The sequence below is a fragment of the Anneissia japonica genome, unplaced genomic scaffold (genome assembly GCF_011630105.1).
Source record: "Anneissia japonica isolate Jap-2015-1 unplaced genomic scaffold, ASM1163010v1 scaffold287985_len465408_cov153, whole genome shotgun sequence".
Lineage (NCBI taxonomy): Eukaryota > Metazoa > Echinodermata > Crinoidea > Comatulida > Comatulidae > Anneissia > Anneissia japonica.
In genome coordinates, this window is record NW_022719880.1 from 276,842 (window position 1) to 302,811 (window position 25,970).

Consider the following 25,970-nt stretch of genomic DNA (forward strand, 5'->3'; position numbering starts at 1 on the left):
TTTCTATCTGTATTATCACCTCATGAATATTAATTTTAATAATTAACACAAACAATTACAATAAAAAATTGGTTTATAAATTGAACTAAAAGGAAAACTATACATGCGAAAAACACGTATTTTTCAAATTTTAATGCATTTTCAGGAAGCTTGGATAATTTTGGGCAATTTTTGCTGAATCTTGGGTAATTTCGACCCAGACATTGGGTATATTAAAAATTGTGAGTGGTAACACAGGCCTGTGGTTTTGACATACAGTACTCTATGTTCTATCAAAGTAAAAGTTAGACGCTTGACTCTCATGGTCCTGTACTCAATGGGCTATGGGATATTTACTGAATTACGATCTCTTAACATATTATCACTGTTTTTGGTGGTGTTCTGTTCTCTCCTCTTATTGATTTGATTGAATTTTGTATTTTGAGAATTTGTCAAATTTTTCTTGGTTTTTATTTTAATTCTGCTATATGCAACGAGTGTTGGATGGCACCATAAAAATGGAACGATTGATTGATTGATTGACTACATGTATAAATAACTATAAATCCCTTTTAAATAAATTGTTCTATGGTCTTAAAGTTATTGTAGTCTTACTACTTTACTTCTGTGTTCCGGTTTTCTGAATAAATTGAAATTGAAATTACTTTTAATTGAAAATTCAATTTTGAAAACCAGAATTTTCTCCCCAAATCCTTAGAGTGAATATTGGTGCATACTGCATGTGTTACTTTGTATAAAGTTAATAAACCAATCTTGTCAATTTTGACCCTTATATTGGGATTTCATTTTCTTTGTTTTCGTGCACTTTCATAGGATTCTAATTCATTCATTAACATTGCATCATGAAACATTGGAAACATATAAAACTACTGTTGTTTTAATTACACTTCTGCTGATTTCATATTATAAATGAATTGTGTTTGCCTTAAAAATTGTTGCTATAAATTAGTTATAATTCTACTGTAACTAATTATAGAAAACTGGACAGAATGGGTATGTCAAAATGCTTTACAAAACAATATTAATAAATAATAATTAATTAGATTTATAGTGCACATATTCACTTTAGAAAGTTCCCAAGGCACTAGAGATGGAACATGAACTTGCAAGCATAGAAATTAACCTATTAAATGTCCTAAACTAAGCAGGAAAAACAAAAAAGAAATCAACATGTTGATTCATAGCTCACAACTAGAGCTCTAATGGCGCTGTTGTCTGACTGTCCCAGCCTATTCCACATGACTAAAAAAAATTAGATAAATAAAATGGTGGAACTATTTGGAAGCAACAACTATCAATATGGCAGCCGCGGCGGCGAAAATGTCGACGACGACAACAACAGTTAACAATATTTGTATAGGACATGCTAGAAATCATTTTTCACTGGGACTTAAAAAATAATATAATAATTATTGATAAACTACACTATTATTAATATTATGAGGTTTTCAAAAGCTGTCTCTTATACACATCTTACTGCAGTTTACAACTCCCGAGAATTTGGTGATTGTGGTGTAGGCTGTCTCTTATACACATCTAGATGTGTATAAGAGACAGGGTTTCGAGTCTTCAATTCATTTCGGTTTTCAATTTTACAGAATAGCTCAACAACAAATTACAGGATATAGTATTAATATTAATTCATAATAATGAATGAAACTTATGACAAAACATATAGAAAAGAGACTTGTCGATAAATTACAGTACATCAAAATCACGAGATAAACCGACGCCAACAAGTAGAACAAAAACGTCGGAAAACGAACGCTAATTCGCGAAATGGAATCGTCCAACATTTTTGATCAGTATCTTGAACCACTCGTCGGCAACGCGAAGAGATTATAATCCCCAACCACGCGTTGTAGACGGGTATACGCGTTGCTTTATTTTGCGAGGCTCCCTAAAAAATAATGCAGCAGATCCTGGATCCGCCCCTGTGATCAGCGATGTTACTGACTATATAATAGCTTAGGCCTAGGCGGAGAAAAATAAATCCACTGTGGTAGCAAATCAAATTAAGTAGCAAAAATCTTGAAAATGCATGATTATATGGCAATAGGGGAACTTCCTCCTTGTAGCTAAATTGAACATTGCAACCAACTCTAGTACCAACTACAATCACCCCGTCTTCGCGGACCTTTGGACCCAGCCGTACATATCTTTTGTCAAACTGTGGCTTGTCTGTTTTCATCATTTGTAACATGCTTTTCTGAGCAAATCAAATTAAATTTGACAATGACTATCACGCATAATTATTATATAGTACATAATATTACTTTTACATTGGATTTTCGTTGTTCTCTGCACATATTTCGATGTAAAACGATGCCTCGCATGAATCGTTGTTATGCCACGCACTTTTGGGAATGGTAAAACGATGCCTCGCAGGAATCGTCGTTTTGCCTCGCACTTTAGCATTACCCTTAGTTTTCTTGATCTAGAAAACTAAGATATCTTAGGTCTTAGTTTTCTAGATCTTAGTTTTCTAGACACCCGTGAGATAGTTCGTGCAATGGTCCAAAAGCAAAGTTAGGCTTTAAAACTTTCGCAGCAAGCAGAATCGGAGAAATCCAACAACATACAGAGCCGACAGACTGGTGGTGGATTAAATGTGGCAGACATCATCAGTAGAGGTGAAACCCCGGGAAGTTAGGCAAAGATAGTGTGTGGCAATCAGGGCCAGAATTTCTGTGCAGCCCAACTGAAAGATGGCCAATAAAACAAACCTGTGGGGAAAGAAACTTGCTGAGAGGGTAAAGGTAATGGCAGTCGACGTGAAAGAATCATCAATCATTGACGTTGGCAGATTCAGTGAATGGAGCAAGTTAAAAAAGGTGACAGCAATGGTGTTCAGGATACGGCAAAAAAAAAAAAAGAGTTGCAAGTCAGCGGCCTTAAACATCACAAGAGACGACCTAAAAACGGCAGAAAGTTTCTGGGTCAAGGAAGCTCAGAAAAGCATGTTACAAATGATGAAAACAGACAAGCCACAGTTTGACAAAAGATATGTACGGCTGGGTCCAAAGGTCCGCGAAGACGGGGTGATTGTAGTTGGTACTAGAGTTGGTTGCAATGTTCAATTTAGCTACAAGGAGGAAGTTCCCCTATTGCCATATAATCATGCATTTTCAAGATTATATGCAAAGAGCGTCCATAACAGTGCCCACCTTGTAGTGCAGTCGACGGTTGCAAAGATTCGATCGCAATATTGGATTGTTTACTTACATCGAATGGTAAAAAGTATTAAACATCATTGTGTCAGTTGTATTCAGCGATTGAAGCCATCACCACCTTGGTCCTACATAGGAGTTGATTTATTTGGACTGTTCACAACTAGAGACGAAGTCAACAAGCGAGCCAGAGGAAAGGCATAGTGTGATTTACAGGTTTCATAACAAGGTCAGTGCATTTGGATTTGACGGTAGATTATAGTGCAGATGCATTTCTGAAGTCATTTAGGAGATTCACATCCATACAAGTTTATAGTGATTGCGGCACGCAGTTGATTACTGCCAACGAGTCATTACAGAATTTTGGAGGGAAGCATGGTGTTACATGGAAGTTGTCGACACCATACTCACCATGGAATATTGGCGTCACAGAAACGTTTGAATAGTTGCAGACTCTATTGTTCGAAGTATTAAACATCATGAATAACAGACCAATCGGTAGACACCCGACAAGTCCAGAGGATGGTAGTTATTTGTGTCCGAACGATTTATTGTTGGGACCTTCGTCAACTGAGGCACCCACTGGTCTGTGGTGCAACATGGAAAATTGTGCAAAGCGAGTGAAATTCGTACAATTGAGTTTTAGCGAAAGTGGATAAGAGATTATTTCCCAACTTTACTCATCACAAGGAAGTGGCACACAGAGTGTTGAAATCTGCAAGTAGATGACGTGGTTTTGATACAAGAGGAGGGAGTTAAACGAGAAAAGTTAAGACTGGAAGAGTGTCTAAAGTGTTCCCAGACGACAAGGCGTTGGTTAGAAGCATTGAGTTGAAAACAATAACTGACACTGGAGTAGTGAGTTATATTAAGAGAGCTGTTCAAAGACTTGTTCTGTTGACTCCTGTAGAGGAGCAATAACTGTCTTAAGGAACTAGTTGTGATTGGACATTTAATATGTTCTTTTTAAGATGATTAGGCCTAATTCAAATTACTGTACTAATGATTACATATTTGCTTTTCTGTTTGGTGGGGGAGTGTTTTAATTAGTTGTAGCGCCACCAACCATAAATCAGTGCTATGAGCCAAGAGACTTTAAGATGGCGAGAAGTTTGTTTTAGAGTTTAATCGTTTTTTGATTGTTTAGGTGGCCAAAAATGTAAGTAGAATGATAAAGAGAAGTTCATATATTAAAGAATTATCTATGCCAAGAGAAATAATAATAGATACGAATAATCTTAAATAAATGATGATACAATTATACATGGATTGTGTTCAGAGGTCAGCATAGCTAACATAGCATAGCGGCGAGTGTAACATGATTCGTGGGTACGGCTAAATTGGTTAAATTATGACATAAATATATAATCACCATACTGTGCATTGAGATGTGATATAGAGGATAATTAATATGAGAAGTAAGACCTTGAGACATGTATATGAATAGGGCCTTCGCTAATCAAGTATACCTCATTGGCTTAATGTCCTTAATACTGCAGTTTACAACTCCCGAGAATTTGGTGATCGTGGTGTAGGTGCACGACAGTTTGGACGTCACGCTTGAGTGATTACCTCATTAGCATATTCTTGCTATAATTATAACTAGGGCTATAGAGAATGTTCACAAGCTTTGTTTATAGATCATGTTGCTTTTTATAATGTTATTGTTATTTTTCGATAGTCTTCGAACAGCGTTTGGAGAATAAAGTTCCAGTTAAACATCAAAATAGTGAGAGTTTGCGTCTTATTTCGCAACGAAACAACTGCCAACCCTATTAAGGGGACACCTTCTCAGTGTGCCAAATGGTCAAATAACCCCTACTAAAAATGAATTTTGAACCCTAGTAAAAATGAATTTTGAACCAAGTAAAATAGTCTGTTTTTCTTTGGTAGTATAATTGGTGTGTTTATGTATTTTCATGGTTTGTTGTTTTGCTTGTAATGTATCTGTTTTTGGTGGTGTTCTGTTCTCTCCTCTTATTGATTTGATTGAATTTTGTATTTTGAGAATTTGTCAAATTTTTCTTGGTTTTTATTTTAATTCTGCTATATGCAACGAGTGTTGGATGGCACCATAAAAATGGAACGATTGATTGATTGATTGACTACATGTATAAATAACTATAAATCCCTTTTAAATAAATTGTTCTATGGTCTTAAAGTTATTGTAGTCTTACTACTTTACTTCTGTGTTCCGGTTTTCTGAATAAATTGAAATTGAAATTACTTTTAATTGAAAATTCAATTTTGAAAACCAGAATTTTCTCCCCAAATCCTTAGAGTGAATATTGGTGCATACTGCATGTGTTACTTTGTATAAAGTTAATAAACCAATCTTGTCAATTTTGACCCTTATATTGGGATTTCATTTTCTTTGTTTTCGTGCACTTTCATAGGATTCTAATTCATTCATTAACATTGCATCATGAAACATTGGAAACATATAAAACTACTGTTGTTTTAATTACACTTCTGCTGATTTCATATTATAAATGAATTGTGTTTGCCTTAAAAATTGTTGCTATAAATTAGTTATAATTCTACTGTAACTAATTATAGAAAACTGGACAGAATGGGTATGTCAAAATGCTTTACAAAACAATATTAATAAATAATAATTAATTAGATTTATAGTGCACATATTCACTTTAGAAAGTTCCCAAGGCACTAGAGATGGAACATGAACTTGCAAGCATAGAAATTAACCTATTAAATGTCCTAAACTAAGCAGGAAAAACAAAAAAGAAATCAACATGTTGATTCATAGCTCACAACTAGAGCTCTAATGGCGCTGTTGTCTGAATGTCCCAGCCTATTCCACATGACTAAAAAAAATTAGATAAATAAAATGGTGGAACTATTTGGAAGCAACAACTATCAATATGGCAGCCGCGGCGGCGACAATGTCGATGACGACAACAACAGTTAACAATATTTGTATAGGACATGCTAGAAATCATTTTTCACTGGGACTTAAAAAATAATATAATAATTATTGATAAACTACACTATTATTAATATTATGAGGTTTTCAAAAGTGTGTACTGTATATAGTATATATCATTACTTTGATTATATGCACAATTTTAGTAGAATCGATTCTCACCAGTATCAATAAAGCTTGTTAGCAAAGATACTATGGATTATACATAATAAATAGCAGCTCATTTTAATGATTAAATAATTGATTTACTTTCAATGTGAGACAGATCTAAACACATTTTCGTTCAACAGAACTTTTACTACTAAAAAATATTTAAATTGATTCTTGGCCAATTTTAATTCCCTACACAAATATAGCCTAACAATGTTTTGTATTTGTTGGTAACATATATTTCCTTGTTCTAATTGAAATCGAATGCTACTTGAATGAGTAAGCAATTCAAATATTGGATTACATACTCTTCATTTTTCGTGTACACTGTATATTCGTTAAGCACAACACATACCATATCTTAATATATTAAACAAATTGAATTTCTTGTCTGGCTAGGTTAGTTGGCAAACAAAGTAAACAAAACAATGTATAAACATTTACTGGCTGATTGTTAAACTCACCATTATTTAAAGAATTCATTATCACCTTTTAACAGATCTTGTACACATAGTAAATTATGAAAAAGAAAAACACCTTGTCTGGCTAGATTATTTTCATAGAAAATGAGTATTATAAACACAAATGTATAAATTGAACTATTATTTTAAATACAGTAAACGAATTCATATTTCATAAAATTTGTGCACTCAATTCAAAAGTTCCCTACTGTATAATATTAGTATATTTTTGACTGGCTAATACTTAAACTTGTTTTGAAATCTGAAATTGCCATTCACACATGATTCAAAATTTAAAAAAAAAGTAATCAAACTTGTGTGATATACAATAAAAATGTGAAGATTGCAAATTGCACATCCTGTTTAAAAAGATTTCACTCTAAGACACAGGACTGATAAAATCTTACTACATTTCACAAAAAAATCCAGTGGTGTAGGGATGGGCAGTGCAGAGCAATGGGGCCTGGAGGTTATTAGGGGCTAGCAGGCCCCTCAAATACTTTTAAGTGCCACCAATTATTTCTGAAATAGCTGCTGAGATTGCATAGGCCCCTCTTGAAATTGTTACGAAGCTTTCGATTGTTATTAGTACTAGCCAAGGGCAGTAGGGTCTAGTAAGAGGCACTTCTTACGATGAATTTTCTGAAAATGTAAATCTGTACCTAGTCCTAAAATTTTCATTCTTTAAATTTAAAAAATTGGTCTGTGATTTAAAACATTGGAGCTGGCACGAAAAGGCCTGGCAATTCTTTCACTGGGGTCCGTACTCACCTAGCTACGCCACTGGAGAAATAATTTTTTAAATCATGAGGTTACTTTCACACATGTTGTGGATGTTGCAAGTTTTCTGATAAAACTCTTGTAAAAATTATGCTGGAAGATTAGAGTTTGCAATACATTAATACAGGATTAGCAAGGGAATTCTTAAACTACCATAGACTTTGTAGCTTGATCTCCTTAAATCCTGGATTATCTCTCAATTTCCAATACTCCCCTTTGAACACCCAGCAATATTTACCATTATGTTGTATACTTCTGAAAAAACAAAATTTATATTAGTAGAGTTACTTTCAAGCAGTCACACACAATGAGAATACTCAAGGACAATGTCAGTACAGATGCTGTTTCTAAGTTGGCTTTTCCGTTAAAAAGCTGTAATACTGTATTTTAAACATAGATTTCATTATTGAAGCTAAAATTTTATATAAACCTCCATTTAAAATGTACTTCCCCCATTTCCAACATTACCTTGAAGTAATGTTAACCCTTTCACTGCTGCAAGTAAATATCCCCCATCCCCTCCCCACGGGTGCTGGACCATTTTATTTTAAGGAAAAATGGTTTGAAATCGATGCCAAAAAATACTAAAACAGGTTATTTTGAAATATGATTGCATATGGGGTTAAAATTGAAATATGGTATTTTGCATTATTAGGTGGCTTCCCTTTTTCTTAAATTCTGTAAAAAAAAAATTTTTTCTGCAAGAAATGTTTATGGGATGCTGTTTTTTGATGATGATGATGATGATAATGATGAGGATGATGGATGATGATGTTAAATACATATAATGAATGTGGATATCACCTCTGGTTTATAGAAAAAGAAAAATAGGGCACATGCATTACAGGCGAATGTTTAAAAAGAAAAGGGTTAAACCAGTAAACTTTAATTTGCTAAATTTGAACTTGCTTCAAGATTTTAGCTTCTCGCTGGTTATTTTGTAATAAATTGCTATAGATGTGGCTCAGTTCACGTCCACCTATCATTACATTTCATCTTTATTTCAATTTTTCTGATCAAAATTGATTCCTCTCTTGCCAAATTGTGTTCTTCAACAAAAATACCAGCCAAAAGCTGACATCAGAATGACAGATGGCCCTATGAATCACCAAGGCATAATAGATGATGATATCATATAAGACATTCATGTGAATTTCAGAATACGGAAACATGTAAATGAAACGTAGAAGTATAAGTAAGTTTTCTATTTCCTTGACATACCTCATAAAATATTTAAAAAAAACAATAAATGTGGAAACGGTTTGGCGCAACGTGAACGGTTTGGTTTCCCAACCTCGAGATCGGGGTTTCAATCCCTTGCTGTGCATTTCGCTTGTGTCCTTGAGCAAGACATTTTATCTGCATTGCTTCTCTCCACCCAGGAGTATAAATGGGTACCTGGTGGAATTACCTGCTCCTGCGGTGTTTACCAGCAGCAATACTTTAGTATGTGGACTAAACGACCAGGGAAAAGAACTGTGCTTTATAAAAAACCACAAGGAAAAGGCATTATAAATGCCCATACCAGTACCAGTACCAGATACATAGGAAAAATTATAGTAGACTGAGAAGTAGCTGAAGAGAGACACATTTCAGGATAATTATAAATATATAGTTTAAATTAATACCTGATTAACTTACTTAAAAAACCTAGGTTCATAGCTTTGCTTTAATTCTTCTCTAAGTTTTCTTCTTTCCCTTTGTAAACTTTCCACTCGCTGCTTCTCTTTTTCGGCTCCCTTCACATCTCCCACCTCAAGTAAACTGCAAAAGCAAATATATAAAAAAAAAATCTAATATATGTATGAATGGAAACATGTGTAGGCCTATATACCATAGGTAGCTAGACCTACCTATGAGGTATGTATTTACTCCAAAATCGGAGTGTCTGCGCTTGCCGCCAAAACTCTGATTTCGGAGGTTTTGCGTACTATACGCGAAACCTCCAAAATCGGAGTTTTCCAACTTTTATTCAAACCTCCGAATTTGGAGTTTCTGCGTACTGTACGCGAAATCTCCGAAATAGGAGTTTTCAAACTTTATTCAAACCTCCGATTTTGGAGTTTCTGCATACTATACGCGAAACCTCCGAAAAGGGCTGTTCACTGTCACCTATTTTGTTTTCATTTTTCATCAATGAATTACAAAAAATGATAACAAACAGTAACCTTGGAGTTAATATATTTAACGTTAAAATTGGAGCCTTATTTTGGGCTGATGATGTAGTGTTAGTCAGTAAAGACGAAAGAGATCTAAATCTCCTTCTTAAAGCAGCAAGTGACTCTTCTTAAAGCAGCATGTGACTTTTCAAGTAAATGGAAACTGGATTATAATTACAATAAATCCAATGTTCTTATTACAGGACAACGTGTAAATAAATATAGAAAATGGAAATCCATTCCCATGTGATTTCTGATTTCGTTACTATTTGTTGAAATTTATTTACTCAACTGACATCCATCTCATTGAATGAGGTCGGCCGGCACTGGATGCAAAAGATCGTAACATGGAGGATAAACAACTCTACCACGGATCTAGGCCTGCCTTGCCCTGAGTTGTTATTTTGATAAACAACTTAATAACAACTCCCTGGCCTTGTTTATGACATTTTATGGCTGAGCGAGCGGCATAGTATATTGGCTTAAGATAAGAAATTTTGTTTCATTGCTCTATGACATCGTGGAAATCACATTTTTCGTGAAATTTTCGGGATATTAAAGAAAATCGGGAGATAATAATAAAAATCGGGAGGGCGGGAGACGGCCTCAAAAATCGGGAGAAACCCGCAATTCTCGGGAGAATTGGGATCTCTGTAATTATAATCTTGTTAATTCGGTACCAGGCCTAGTTTAGTAGTTGATTTGTAATTCGGATAACCTACAACTAGCCTAGGCCTACTACTAGTACTACCCATTATTCTTCCGAGTTTTCCTGAGATTTCTCATGGTTTGAAAGTGCATGTGTGAAACGAACCAAAAATCTCGGAATATCAAACTTGTTACAACTTGTTAATAGTTGTTAAAAGTTGTAATATTTTCTGCTAGTGTGAAATGGGTATTAGTTACTGGAAAGTGAAAGTACAGCACTCTCAGAGTCAAAATAAACATGGTTTTGAGTAATTGCCTTTCGAATTTATTTGTAGATACAATGTTTAATAGAATTAACTATCAAAATAACGATAAATAAACGATTTGTTGACCACTTCCAGATCTAATTCTTTAGGATATGATTAATAAGACATTAACCTGTTGATCTATAGTGAAACACAAATTTGGATTTTTAGGCATTCTTTTGAGCTCCCATATTTTATAGCTCATAGCCTGTGCGACAACTTAACCATTCGCCACGACATGCCTCATATTGTTTCTACTTGTTGATTTGGTAGCAATTTCTCACGTCTGTTGACGAAGGCCCAAGCTCGAATCAGGCTGACATTGACGGCCACCAGATAAACCAGGTAAAAACAAACATTAGCGTACAACCGCCTGCTCCGCTGCAGTTAGACAAAGATAATAATGCAAAGGAGTGGAAGCTATTTAGGCAGTTATACCATAGCTATGTGATTATCTCCGGGTTACAGAATGAAACTCCAGAGATTCAGTTAGCAGTGTTCGTAAATTTAAAAAAAAAAAACAAAGGATTTTGTGGTCTGCAAATTTTTGACTCTAATTTTTTCTGTCTTCTATATGTTGATGATATTGTTCTCTTTGCGGATTCTCCTAGAGATATGCAGAGGATGCTTAATGTTTTAAATGAATACTGTAATATGTGGGGACTTGTAGTAAATTTTAAAAAGTCAAAAACAATGGTATTTAGGAAAGGTGGAATTATTAAAAAGAATGAGAAATGGGATTTTAATGGAATTCAAGTGGAAGTTTCTCCATATTACAGTTACTTAGGTGTCAACTTTAGCTCTAGGGCAACATGGTCAGTTGCCATTAACACGCTTGTTACACAAGCAGAACGTGGTATTTTTAAAGTAAGAAGGTTCTTTAATGGAAATAATTATATTAATGTAGATCTTAAAATGAAACTTTTCGATGCCATGGTCGTGGGGTGTTGAAGTACCCCATACTAAGTTCTGCAAAAACGTCTTGGGTATTCCTTATAGAACCTCAAATGTTAAGGCTAGAGGAGAGCTTGGTCGTTATCTGTTAGTTATAAAAGTCCATAAGAAAATTATTTCTTATTGGTTTAGACTCTCTAAAATGGATAATGACCGACTGCCTCGTAAAGCCTACGTTATGCTTAAACAATTTTCTGAGTATAAAGATCATAAGAAAAATTGGGTATGTGAAGTGAAATCAATCCTTTGTGTAAATGGTTTCAATTTTGTTTGGTTAAATCAGTCCGTAGAAGATATTATTACTTTTCTAAAAATATTTGAACAAAGATGTAAAGACAATTACTTGCAAAATAGTTTATTCTACCCAGATCTCATTTATCTATATTCAACCCAGTATTATTTAACAAATACGCTTTCTTTAAAATTTCAGCATGTATAAACCTTATTACAACTTCTTCACACAACTTGAATATCATTTCCTGTAATTGCCAAGATGAACTCTGCAGAATGTGCACTTTTGGAAAAATTGAAGATGAAACTCATTTTGTGCTAGAATGCCCTGCATATAATTTAATTAGATCACAATTCTTACCTAAATATTATATAGAAAATCCGACTTCTCTCAAATTAGTTAATTTATTTAATTGTTTTTATCTTCAGAAGAGACTCTCATTTATGCTATATTTATTCTTTAAGAGACGATCAAAAACAATGTCAATACTTTAATGAAGAATGTCATATATTTAAAAAGAAATAGCTATTATTACTATTTTTATTATTAATATTAATATTATTATTATTATTATTGCTATTGCTATTACTATCTGTAAACTGATAGATAAGAAAAAAAAAAGAAAAAGAAGAGAAAAATAAAAAACATGTTTTATATATCTTATACTAAATACCGGTTTTTAATATATTATTACGACTTTTTTATGCTTTTTATGTTTTTTTTTTAAAATCTTATATATTTTTATGAATGATATTGTATATTTTTTATGGCGACTCTGTTATTGGTGTTTTTGATACACTATTAAGTCTTGAATAAATAAATAAATCAAATAGAATAGTTCTTTTTTGATGTTTTAGTAATCAATCTTTTAAAGCATTTCTGTTAATAGTATTATTATTATTATTATTATTACTATTATCATTACCATTATTACTATAATTAATATTATTATTATCCATTAAATGCTCTATCATAAATGCAAATGTTCTATAACTGTATTTGGTTTTCGATGGGCGAAAGGCCTAAAGAATTAATTAAAGAATTAAAGGCTGGGGTAATCTCCTTGCATCGATCAGGACAGAACTAAATGCCATAGGAACCAAAGTCATCAATAATAATAATAATAATAATTTTGGCTTATATAGCGCATTATGCTAAAGCCTCAATGCGCTTAACAGTAAAAATAAAATTCGGGAAAAAAAATTAAAAAAAATACAAGCTAAAAAGGTGAGTTTTTAAAGCTGCCTTAAAATCATCAATGGAAGTTACCTGTCGGATTGTAATAGGCAGAGCATTCCAAAGGAAGACAGAAGCCCAAGAAAAAGAACGACTACCATAATGCTTTGTCGACGGGCGAGTGTATAATTGGCAGGTTCGATGAGACCATCATTAGTTAGAGAACATCAATGTTACATATGAGCAATATAATTTCAATGTCATGTGACTTTGGTACGCTAAAAGATGAACTAATTCGAGATAAAATAATCGTCGGTATTAGATGTGATAGCACAAGAAAACAGCTCCTAGAAAAGAGTAATTTAACATTGAACGACGCAGTTACCAGAATGCAGTCCATGTCAGTCAAGGATACGATTAAAAAATTGAGCACTGTCAGTAAGACTGGAAAACGTCAAACCAGGGCTCCAGAGAAGAACCTTAAATCTTGCAAGTTTTGTGGTAAATCACACGTATGGGATAGAACCAAGGGTCCTGCTTTCGGGAAACAATTTTCGAAGTGTGGAAAACTCAACCACTACGCCAGCAAGTGTAAATTCCGCCGGGTCAAGGTTAAAACTTTTGCTTATGAGTCTAATACAAATGAGTCCAGTGATGACAGTGAATGGATCATTAAGGTAGAAGATAAGCAGCAGAATGATCTCAAGTGTAAGATGACCACAACAATGTCCTAGTGTTCCACATTGATACAGGAGCTACAGTAAACATCATTCCTGTTTGCTATGTATCGAACCTGAGACGTGAGGAGAAAACGTTAACAATGTGGGACGGATCCAAACTAAAAACCCACGGTGTGACCAAGGAAGTTGTATGCAATCTAGCCAATGGTGAGTCTCATGATCTTCAATTTGTAGTGACCGAAAATAATAGAATCCCATTGACTGGATACCAGGACATCAAACGGCTCAATCTGATACTCGTCAATGAGAAATACACAGAGCGTGTAGCACTCATTCAATTGGAGGATTATAAATTGATAGTTATAAGACGTCTCTTGGCAACCTTCCGGGAAAAGTAGCTCTAACCATCAATGCTGAAGTTAAACCTGCTATAATGCCTACTAGACGAGTACCAGCAGCGGTATAACCAGAATTGAAAGCAGAGCTGCATAGATTAAAATCACTTGGTGTAATTGCTAAAGTATTGCATCCTACTGAGTGGGTTAACTCCATAGTGGTCATTCCTAAAAAGTCTGGGGAAATTTGTATTTGCCTAGATTCGAAACAGTTAAATAAAGCCTTGTGTAGAGAACGCTACATACTTCCAACACTCGACAACACAACACATGAGTTAGGTCAGTCAACGATTTTCAGCAAAGTGGAGGAGTCCAGTTTCCTTACAACGTTTCAGACTCCTTGTGGCCATTATAAATGGAACCGATTGCCATTTGGCCTGTCTGTATTGACTGAGATGTTCCAGAGGAAGTCACTTGAAGCACTTTATGACTTGAATGGAGTTGTATGTGTTGCGGATGATGTGGTTATTCATGGATCAACGAAAGAGGAACATGACAAAAATTTGTACAGGGCGCTAAGATGATGATATATGATGCATTGTCAAGAGCACTATTACAAAGCACTGAAGATACCGTGTTTGCTATGAGCAATCTTTCAATCAATTTATTCATCAACTTTAGGCCATTGGCCCTTTGAATACATAAAGAATCATAAAATAATAGCGAACAATGTGGAAAATCAAATAGTTAGTTGTAAAAGGATATCTATCTCCGTTCTCCTCTTAAATGCATGGTGTAAATAAATGCATATTTTTTGTATTATTAGTGGACTGTGCGAGCTCATTAAGGAAATAAAGTTATATTGTGTAGGGAAACGAACATTATATCGTGGAATGTATTTTTCTCTTAAATCACTGTATAATTTACATTTGAGAAGAAAACGTAATTCATCTTCAATATTCCCCTTACAAAAGCCAATTCTATGCTCGAAGTTAATATCTAACTTTCTACCTTCCTCAAATTTTAAGTTGTGGCTAGAAATGCGGAACGATGTAAAGATCTTTTTGAAATATGGATTTAAATTAGAAAAAAGGTAGTTTTCAAAAGCAATATAATATTTGAATGAACAGTAACTTTTTAGCCTATTTGACTCGTTAACTTGTGACTCCCATTCTTGTTGGTCAATATTTAAAGAATGTTGTTTAACGAGACTTAAAAAGCAAACATCACCACCAACACCATGGTTAAGCCATGCTTCCCCGAACCCATAATGGAATAGAAGTGAACGAACTGCTAAACAGTTTTTATCATTATCAACAAATCGCAATTGTTCTATACATAGTTATAAATTAGTCTATTTCTATCGATTTTTAGAATACGTAACCAATACCTAGTTTATGTATTCTACTGGCTCGTACACTATATCTTCCTAACTCGCCTCTTACAGCCAAATTAATGGAGTTATTTTTCTGATTTAATATGAATTTACAAAATTTATTTTGAACATATTCCAAATCACCTCCTTTAATACAGCATCACACCTCACAACAATAATTAAGAATAGGCATTACTTTTACGTCAAATACCTTTAAACAAATGTCAATACTTAATTCAGGCAAGGATCTTAAACTAGAAATGATAGAAAAAGTTGCTTTGGTAGCTTGCTCGGCAAGAACGGATTGGGTTTTTGACCATATTCCTCTGGAGGACAGTGTAATTCCTAGATATTTAAAATATGGAACAACTTCAATTTGGATATTGTTGTACCACCACTTTTCTTAATTTATTAAAATACCACCACTTCTAAATACCACTATTTTAGTTTTCTTCTGGTTTACTTAACATTAAATTTGTTGCAATAATTTGCTTGTTCATTAAGTAGTTTTTGGACTCTGACATGAATACAAGATCGTCCGCAAATAATAGGTAGAAAAGGTTTACCATTCCAAGTGAACAGCTATCAAATGTATTGTTTTTAGAAATCTCAAGTGCAGGTCATTGATAAAAAATGCAAATAGGAAAGGGGATAGAATACACCCCTGCCTAAGACCAACTTGACAAGTAAAGAGGCTTGTTATACCATTTGACGTTGAAACACCACTTTTGACATTATCACTACAGTAAAACCAGAGATGTCTGGATGAAATACGAAAGGCAACTTCTAAAGAACAAACGCTGTGTCTGCTCAGCCAAGTAGTCAAAAAAGGTTGACCTAATGATAAAGGCCTGCTGGATTCCAGATTAATTCCATATTTCAATCACAGAGATGAGGTGTTCCTACAGAACGACATTCTCATGTGAGGTGAACGGATTATCATACCAACAATTATGTGAAAGGAAATGTCAATGTCCATGCCGGGCATATGGGAATTAACGCCTGTCTGAGAAGAGCTTGAAATTTAGTTTTTTGGCCTGGTATGAGTAAAGAGATCAGACAATTTGTTGAAACCTAATTTTAATTTTATCGTAAACAGTGATGCGATACATATCTGTGAGATATGTGCACAACATAGAAACAACAAACAACCCAAAGAACCGGTTATCCTCTATCCACACGACCACAGGAGCGACTAGCAGTTGATCTGTTTGTCATAAATGATAGAAATTATCTTGTTACAGTGGATTGCTCCAGTACCTTCTTTGAGGTTGATTACTTAGCAGACACATTTTCATCGACTGTTATCACCAAGTTGAAACACCACTTTGCATGTAATGGTTATCACCAAGTTGAAACACCACTTTGCATGTCATGGAATTCCAAATCATGTGGTAAGCGATGGAGGACCTCAGTTCTCATCAACCAAATTCGAAGTTTTAATACATGGGGATTCCAGCATGTCATGTCTAGTCAATCCAATGGGGCAGCAGAGGCTGCTGTCAAAGTAGCTAGACAACTCATGAAGAAATGCGCCAATGCCGGTGAAGACCCATACATTGGATTATTGAACATCAGAAATACACAAATGGAGGGTATGACGACAACACCCACCAAGAGATTAATGGGAAGGAAAAGAAAGACCATACTTCCCACCACCTCCAAAACTCTTACACCAAATTATGACATCAACAACGACACTGATAGACTGCATGGCAAGCGTCAACTTTAACAACAAAACACAGCAACAGACCACAGTTAAAACCACTACATTTAGGTGATACCGTTCGTGTACAGCCAAATGATCCAGGCAACACCAAATGGCATAAGGCTAATAACAGCACAAGTGAACAAACGTTCATACAATGTTGTTATTCAGGTAGGATGGACACTGCGCCGTAACCGTCATTTCTTGCGGAAAGTACCACCAACCAATAAACAGAAAGAAAAGACAAACAAGAACACAATCCAAGTTAACCCACAACCTCAACGAATGAACCAAACAATGAATAAGAATACCATACAACATAAGACGAGAACTCAAAATCAGCAATCAACCAGAACAACCAAATGAACTGTTAGAGAACCCAGTTACTTAACCCTCTGGATACCGGATTCTTTTGTAGTGCAAACCCTTGAATACCGGATTCTTTTGCAGTGTAACAAGGTTTTATGCTTTTTATGAGTATACGTCGTTCTGGTGGATTTTTGGGAACTTTCTGTAAATTATACAGAAAAATATTTCTAAAAACAAAGAAAGCTTATAGAATAAGCTTTCATTTGATGTATAATTTATATTTTTGGGAATTTTTTTTCATAATATAATATAATATAATATAATATATAATATAATAGAATGACAGAAAAATGCTACATATAAATCGTCAGCAAAAACCGAAAAAAAAAAAAAATTATAGCCAAAAAAAAATTAAAACAAATATAAAACATTCCTATTCCACACAGTTATATAATTTATGTACCCAACCATCCATAATTATAAGCGCGATCTTTCCATTCAAAAGCGTCGACTACCCTCACATTTCTAGGCCTAGGCTCATCTTCATCAAGAATATCTCCGCCGTCAGAACTGCTTGAAGCCCCACCGTCATCATCACTAACAGGCACGTCTAAGTCTCTCGCACATCTAAAAATTCACCTTCATCGCTGTCTGAATCAAAAATCAGGTCAATCGCTTGCTCAGCTGTGTACACATCTTGTGCGGCCATTTCGAAAAATTTTCGAAATTAATAACGATTTCAAATTGATATTTCTAAACATTTTTATATAAGCGCATGTGAGTTCTTCACAGATTTCGAAAAACAAAAGCTTCACGCATGCGTGTTTAAAATTTCTGACGTATTGGAGCTAAAATAAAAACAGAAGAGCGATTTGAAAACCACCTATTTTTTAGTCACGAAATTTCGATTGCAGTCGAAAATGGGAATTCTTGGTTTGAGGTCAATTTCGACTACAGTCGAAGACGGTATCTAGAGGGTTAAAGGATTATGATTGAGTCCGTATCGCATGACTGTTTACGATAAAATTAACTGGACACTGTGCTTATATAAGAACAATTCATACTTAATATCACCTTTCATAAATATTTATTACCCTGCTCTCCTTATATAGTTACTGATCGCCAGATAGCCACAATTCTTTATATTATCTTACTGGATGTTGTTATCCTTATGGAAAATCTGTGTTAAAGTTAATCATGCATACCCTCCCCTGGCTCGAGCCTACGGCCCTAGCATTGCGCTACGCACAAACGTACAACTCTTGCCTTGCCTGTCTGAAAAATGTCAACAAAAATCAGCGGTAAAGTTGTCACATTAGAGAAATGAGAAAGGACTTGGTAATTTATATTATTCGATCTTTGACCTGACTGGCATGAAGATGAGCAACTGCATAATTATGCTCATACACATTTGGGTAGGCTCTTCCATCTTGAGTTTGTGGAACTCAGATGACAATTCTCTCTGTCTAGAAATTTTCATCCATCACAATGATATCTGTTTGTGTGAATAATTTTCAATTTGACTATTTTATACTTTAGTATTATATAATATTATAGACATATAAAACAATATTTTATATAGATCTACCTTTATTTCAATCTAGTCGCATTGTTATACTTACCTTATTTTGTTCTTTATGGAGCAGGGTCCCAAGCTTGAGGATGGTAGCGCCACTGATGGAAATTTGCTTTGGAGAGCCCTATGATATTGCATTTTTCTGTACATATTGTAATCCAGGGTTAGCACCACTCTCTTTGTTTTAATTCTTGTACCTTTGATGTGTTGGTTGTCTTTGTATATATTTTAACATGAAATAAATTTTAAATGAAATATATCATTATGTCAATGACTAGTGATGTTGTTTTCAAAATACAGGGATGTATTAATACAACGATTAATATACATACAAAAATTTAAAACACAAATAATAATATTGTCACTAACCTTTGATCAGGTCTAAAGCGAGCATCAGTGATGGGTAGTAGTGGGCGAGTATGAGCATCTAGCTCATTCAGTTCAATTGCAAATCTTGTCATACCATAGAAAAGCTGATGGTCCTCAGGCATACAACCTAGTGATATATTTATATTTTAAAAAATAGCATTAGTCAAAATAACAATAACTAGAGGGCACTCGGAGAGTGCATACCTCCGCCCACATCATAATCATCCTCCGTATAAATTTTCCCCGCTTATTGTCCCCATAAAAAAACTAGAGCCCTGCGGGCGTCAACGTTCCTATGCATGATGCATGTTTCATTTTCAGGCAATATAAGGTTGGGTGGATTTTGTGTTGTGGTGGTTTACCTTGAAAAGTTAATTCTTTGCATTTGAATATTGGGAAAATGAATACCCCCAGCAGGAGGTGCTATTGTACACGCCTCCAGCAGCCTAGCCTGTTGTCTCATCTCGCAGGTGAAAAGTTGTCTAGATTGACCTTATGACATGTGGCGCAACTGGGGCAACTAATCAAAAGCAAAAACCTGGAAGAAGGTGACTGAACCACCACTGAGGAACTTCACGCCACGAGGTAAAAACAAAATGTCGTAAAACATTTTCTGACGCATGCACAATTTCACTCTAAATGTACACACACACACATGCAAAATGTGATTGCAAGAGTCATGTGACTGGGTAAAAACAAGCCTAGGCTTTGTGTTATGTCGGGTTTCTGAAAGAAACTGAGTGGATTTTGCCTATGGCGAAATAGCGTGAACTCAAACTGAACGACACTGAAGAATTCACGTTGTCAATCAGTGGTGATCGAAATAGCATGAGCTCAAACTTAACCAATGAAGGTCGTCACGTTGCAAGGTACAAACAAAATGTCAGAAAACTAAAACTAGGCTTTGTGTTGTGTCGGGTTTCAGAAAGAAACTGAGTGGATTGCAAACTTGACTTATTAGGAAGTGTTTTTACCATATTAGGTTAGGGTGGGTTCTTATTATTTTTAATCATATCAAGCAACTGAGGGTGCTAATCAAAAGCAAAAACCCGGAAAAAGGTGACTGAACCACCACTGAGGAACATCGCGTCGCGAGGTAAAAACAAAATGATGGAAAACATTTCTGACGCATGCGCAATTTCACTCACACACACGCAAAAATATGTGATTGCAAGAGTCCCTATTGCATTGTATGCATAGGAACTAAAAATAATGAAAAAAATAAAACAAGTAGACTCCTTGGGATTTGAATCCGGGGCTAGTAGTGTGGAAACCACCATACCAAACTGTTTTCACATATCACTTTGAAATTAATGGTCATGTGAGCCTTGTAAAGAGCTTGTGTTGTAGACAACAGACATAACCACACAACTATACGTTCCGTATGAGAGAGCGAGCCTTTTTTCACATACGCTATATACCACAACACAGGTGTCATGCAAATCAGTATAGCGCCATCATATTACATCCCCCTTACAACGAAAAAAAAAAAAAATATATATATATATATATATATACTGTACACGTTTACTATATTTTGTTTTTACCTTATGACATAAGACTACAATACAACTTTTTTTTTAACCTTTTGTTTTACAAAATATTGCATAAACGTGACACTAAGAACATATAAAACAAATTTCAAAAAATATATATTCATTAAATTAGAAAATGCTTATCCAAGTAAAATTTACAACTCATATTATTCAGTTATTGTATCGTTATGGTTAAGTTAAAGTTGTTATGGCTCAAATCGATCAGGTTTTCTAACTTAACGTCCAGATCTGGTGCGAATAACAGGTTCACTCGATGCTACTGGTTTGGCAAATGTTACACATTTCTTAACTGGTGTTTGCGAAGTAAAAACATCATTAGAAAAATTGTTTTGTACAAGATTACATTCACTCTCCATTGGTTTCATTGGTTTTCCAAGTGGTACTTCCTGGATGTGATGTCTATTCCTTCTGATGATTCTACCGTTAGGACTCTGTACAAAGAATGATCTAGGCAGGGGTGGCCCGACGGGGGTGCTTAGCCCCCCAGCCCCTCTGGCGCCACCTCTGGATCTAGGCTTGTCAGCTTTACATTGTACAACAGCAGGCTCCCAACATTTGGTACCTGGATTTCTGGTAATTTACGAACAATCGGGTACAGTACTTTGAGTAATAATCCGTTATAACTAACCATTATTAATCATTGAACTCAAACAAGTCAACTCCAAGTACATTCCATGGTTTCGTTGGTATTTCATGTTGAAGAAGAGGCTCAGACATTTGTGATGATTGATGTTCTTGACAAATTGAACATAATTTAACTAATTGATCAATTTCTTTATTAATATTTGGCCAAAATACTGTGTCCCTGGCAAGCAATTTTGTTTTTTCTTGACAAAGGTGAGCAGTGTGTAACTGTTGCAAAATATTGTCTCTTATACTTCTAGGTATCACGATTCTCTGACCTTTCAGCACAAAACCGTTGTCGATAGACATCGTCTCTAAAACTCCAATAAGGTCGAATATCTGTCGATAACTCTTTGATGCTGTCTGGCCAACCATTGATGATGATTTCTTTAAGTTGGTTCAGAACTGGGTCGGTGCTAGTTTTCTGTCTAAGATGCGCTGCCGTTTCTGTGGAGAAACGAACAAGATCAACACGTACATCAAGATCAATAATTTCATTGTTATGTTGACTAGGGAGACGTGATAATCCATCGGCAAGTTGGTTGTTGGCTCCTGGTACATGTTCTATGGTGAAGTTATACCCTTGCAATTTAATCAACATTCGCTGTACTCTAGGAGAAGCAGATGTTAATGGTTTGTTAACAATCATTATCAGTGGTTTATGGTCAGTTACAACATGAAAACTTCGTCCAAATAAAAACATATGAAAACGTTGTACCCAAAAACAATTGACAAAAGTTCTCTTTTAATGCAGGCATACCGCTGTTCAGTATCAGTCAGACTTTTGCTTGCATATGCAATTGGTTTAAGCTGATTATTGCTGTCAGTTTGTGGGAGTGTTGCACCAAAACTGCACAGGCTTGCGTTGCACTGAAGAATGACAGGTTTGTTTGTGTCATATATTGCAGTAATGTTGATTCGGAAACTTCGCATTTCAAAGCTTCAAACACTTTTCTGTGATGTGCTTCCCAAAGAAAAACAACATCCTTTTTAAGTAGGTTTCTCAGCACCGAGGTTTTTGTGCTGAAATCTTTGATGTAACTTCATAGATAAGTCATCATACCCAGAAACTGTTGAAGTTCTGTTTTGTTTGTTGGCTCAGGCATTGCATTCAAATCTTGAACTTTTTTAGGGTCTGGCTTAATTCCCTTATCAGTGTGTACGTTGCCAAAGAAAAATATTTCCTTTTGTTTAATGTGACATTTTGCTGAGTTTAATACGAGGCCAGATTGCTTTGCGACTTCCATAAAATTAATAAGGTTACGATCATGTTCTTCTTCGCTAGAACCAAAAACTGTTATGTCGTCTGCAATTCCACATACACCTTCACAGTTTTGAATGATCCGATCCATCTCGAGTTGAAAAATATCTTGACTGAAAGTGGTAAACTTTTGGCTATCATGATCCAGCTTTACCGACCAATAGCCGGCTTTGGCATCAAGCTTTGAAAAAAACTTAGCATTAGTAAACCTATGATTTATATCTTCAAGCGTTAGAATACGGTGTTGCGGGCGAACAAGTGCCACGTTTAAAAACTTGGGATCCAAACAAACACGAACTTCCATCTTTCTTTGTTACATAAGTTAACAAGCTCACCCACTCTGTTGGTTCTTCAATTCGCTTTATAACATTTAATTGCTCCATTTTTGTAAGCTCAGCCTTTATCATATCTTTCAAAGCAATAGGTGTTCGCCTAGGTGCATCAATATGGCTAGGAACATTTGGGTCAACTACTAGCTTATGTACAGTTTTGAACTCGCCAATCCGGTCAAACTGGTTGGGGTATTGTTTAACAAGTTCTTCAATGTTATCAATAGTGTGGGGTTTGCTGTTAATATTGCAGTGAAGTGTCACAATACCAAGTTCTTCACATGAAGAGATACCAATTACAGCTGGCCCTGGAAAATCAACAACAACAAATTTTGTTTCCAACCATGTCGAACTCTCAAAACAGCAATCAATATTGATTGTACCCAAACACTTTATTCTGGTATCATTATATGCTGTTAAAATACTGTTTGTAGCTTGCAATACATTTAATTTTGGGTTACCATCTCAATTCAAATTTTGAGGAAACATATGACGGTAAATTCTAAGTGGAAGTGTATTAGCTTGGGCCCAGTGTCAACCTTGATTTGCAGACTGTGAATTCCTGGTCTGATGTCAACTTTAATTTTGAGTTTTGCGAAAGCCTCATTTCGATTGGATGGCTTGAGCCTTTCTTGAAAACAGAAATCTGACGCCTTTATTGAGAAAAACGAAAACGATTCAAATTGCGAATTCAAGTTATCAGATTGTGTCTGTTCATACTGTTTTAAGAAGCAATGTACGTTTTTATCGCCACTTTTAGAACGTTCACAATGATATCCGCCTCTCTGACGATAGTGTTGGATTCCTGTATGTTTTGCTCTTGTTCTAGATTGACTACGGTTAACTCTATATTTAGTAGTTAAACAATACTTTGCCCAATGGCCGTTCTTACCACAAGCTTTACATACATCGTCACGTGAAGGACAATTTTGCTTCCCTAAACGATGGTCTCTCTCCCACAATTCTTAAATTTAGATTTCTGGAAAGCAAGTAATGATACATTTGTAGCTTGTCCTTGGTCGTGCATTGTATGTAGTTCTTGTACATGTGCAGCAGAAGCTTCATAGCTTCGACCAAGCTTAAGCGCATCTTGAACATCAAATCCTTTTGGTTTATTCATTAACTCCTTTTGCAATTCTGGTATGGGCAATGATTTGCTCAAGTAAACGCTCATTTATTTCATCATCAGTGAAATCACATTTAAGTGCAAGTAATTTGCATCTATTGATAAATTCATCCAAAGACTCTCCTTGTTTTTGTGAGTACTTCCTTCATTTCAAACGACAAATTTGAACATTTTCTGATGGCTCTAACTGCTCAAGAAACATTTTAAAAATAGTACTTGGTTGCTTACGTTGATCCTCAGTCAATGTCCAAGTATTATATCGTCGAAGACCTTCTTTGTCTACAGCAAGCAAAATTAAAGGGACGTGTTGTGTTACAGCAGTACCTTTTACTTGAAAATACAATTCCATACGTTGTTGAAACAATTTAAACGAATCCGCATACGCTATATACCACAACACAGGTGTCATGCAAATCAGTATAGCGCCATCATATTACACCAGTAATAAGCACACATACCCATCTATACGCCATACAGTTATACAAGTTTTTCAAACATTGTGTCCTTGACCTTTGATCCTGACCCTTCAAAATTTAATCACTTCCAGATCTTTGGTCAAGGAACATTTTGGCCACGTTTGACAAATTCTAAGCAGCTGAGAGTACGACGTGATAGGCCTGACTGTGACTTATCCTAGATACCAAAGTAGGCTATAACATTGAAAAACTTTGCTTTTCCAATGATCTGTAGCAATCCAATCAAAAAATTAACGTTTATATAGAAGATTATGATTAAGAAATGCTAAATAAAACGGATTAAAAAAATTTTTTATTCATGGTATGCACTGCATTCCTTGCTTGCCTTGACGGTCTGCCACTGAAAATGACACATAAACATAATTTATACAAGAAATCAACACTTTGCTATAATAATAGCCAAACAACTCCACTATCACTGAAGGCATCGCACATATTTGTAGACTACCGAACAAGCCAGTCGGCTATTCTCAACTATTCTGATCCTAGCAGCATGCAATAGTGCATCTACATTCCTGAATTGAAAGTGTACAAAGAATCAAACTAAGAAAGTGGCTAATCTTGTGTCTGCTTCTCCCAATATTATCGTGGGAACCTACTTGCGGAAACATTTCTTAATAATTCACTGTTACTAGGCTTGCAGTACTGGCAACTTGGAATTATGTTACCTATTTCAAGCATTTTATTTCTATTAACTTCTACAGTATTAACTACTTTCTTCACTATTGAGTCATTGTTGTGTTCTTCAGCTACATGGATATCTACTACTACAGCTCTAGTTCTATGCCCACTTAGCATGTTGTCCATTATTTTTTGAAATATATTTTCAGACTCCGCTTTTAAGCCTTTAAATCGTTAGAGTCTGAGCATATCATTTGCTTTGCAACTTTCAATACAATACATCTACCACTGAACTGACCCAAGCATTATTTGGATATCTTTATGATAACATGTCCATCTTTTTTGTTCCATTTCAGCTAATTTTTCAACTACAGTATCCGCTTCTTTAATGCCAGTATCTGTCTCCTTGGTCTACGTACAACTGGTACTAATAAAAGTTTGGGTGTAGGCTTACACCCATGTCAATATGGTACATGCTTGAAGTATTTCTTTGCCAGTTACCTGTTCTCCATATGCATTTGGCTGATGAGGATTGGCCACAGTAGATTCCCTCATTCCATTTGCCAAATATTTCATGCACCACTTCGCCATTCTCATTCATCACATAACCATTCACCTCATGTCTCCGGTTACTCCAATAACTTGC

General features: G+C 35.2%; 1 protein-coding gene and 1 long non-coding RNA gene across 2 annotated transcripts; one reads left to right on the forward strand and one right to left on the reverse strand.

Moving 5' to 3' along the window:
• The first annotated feature begins 872 nt into the window (after positions 1-872).
• Positions 873-7,017, forward strand: LOC117111103. The gene is made up of 2 exons (XR_004445812.1): positions 873-1,444; positions 6,198-7,017. It is a non-coding gene; the product is annotated as an uncharacterized LOC117111103 (long non-coding RNA).
• Positions 5,654-25,970, reverse strand: LOC117111102 (oxysterol-binding protein-related protein 6-like; the record flags this gene model as incomplete). Its single annotated transcript, XM_033253986.1, is given in 4 exon segments — positions 5,654-7,760; positions 9,147-9,269; positions 19,332-19,458; positions 25,826-25,970. Coding segments are annotated over 4 exon segments (501 nt in total), but the record flags the coding sequence as incomplete, so codon positions are not given.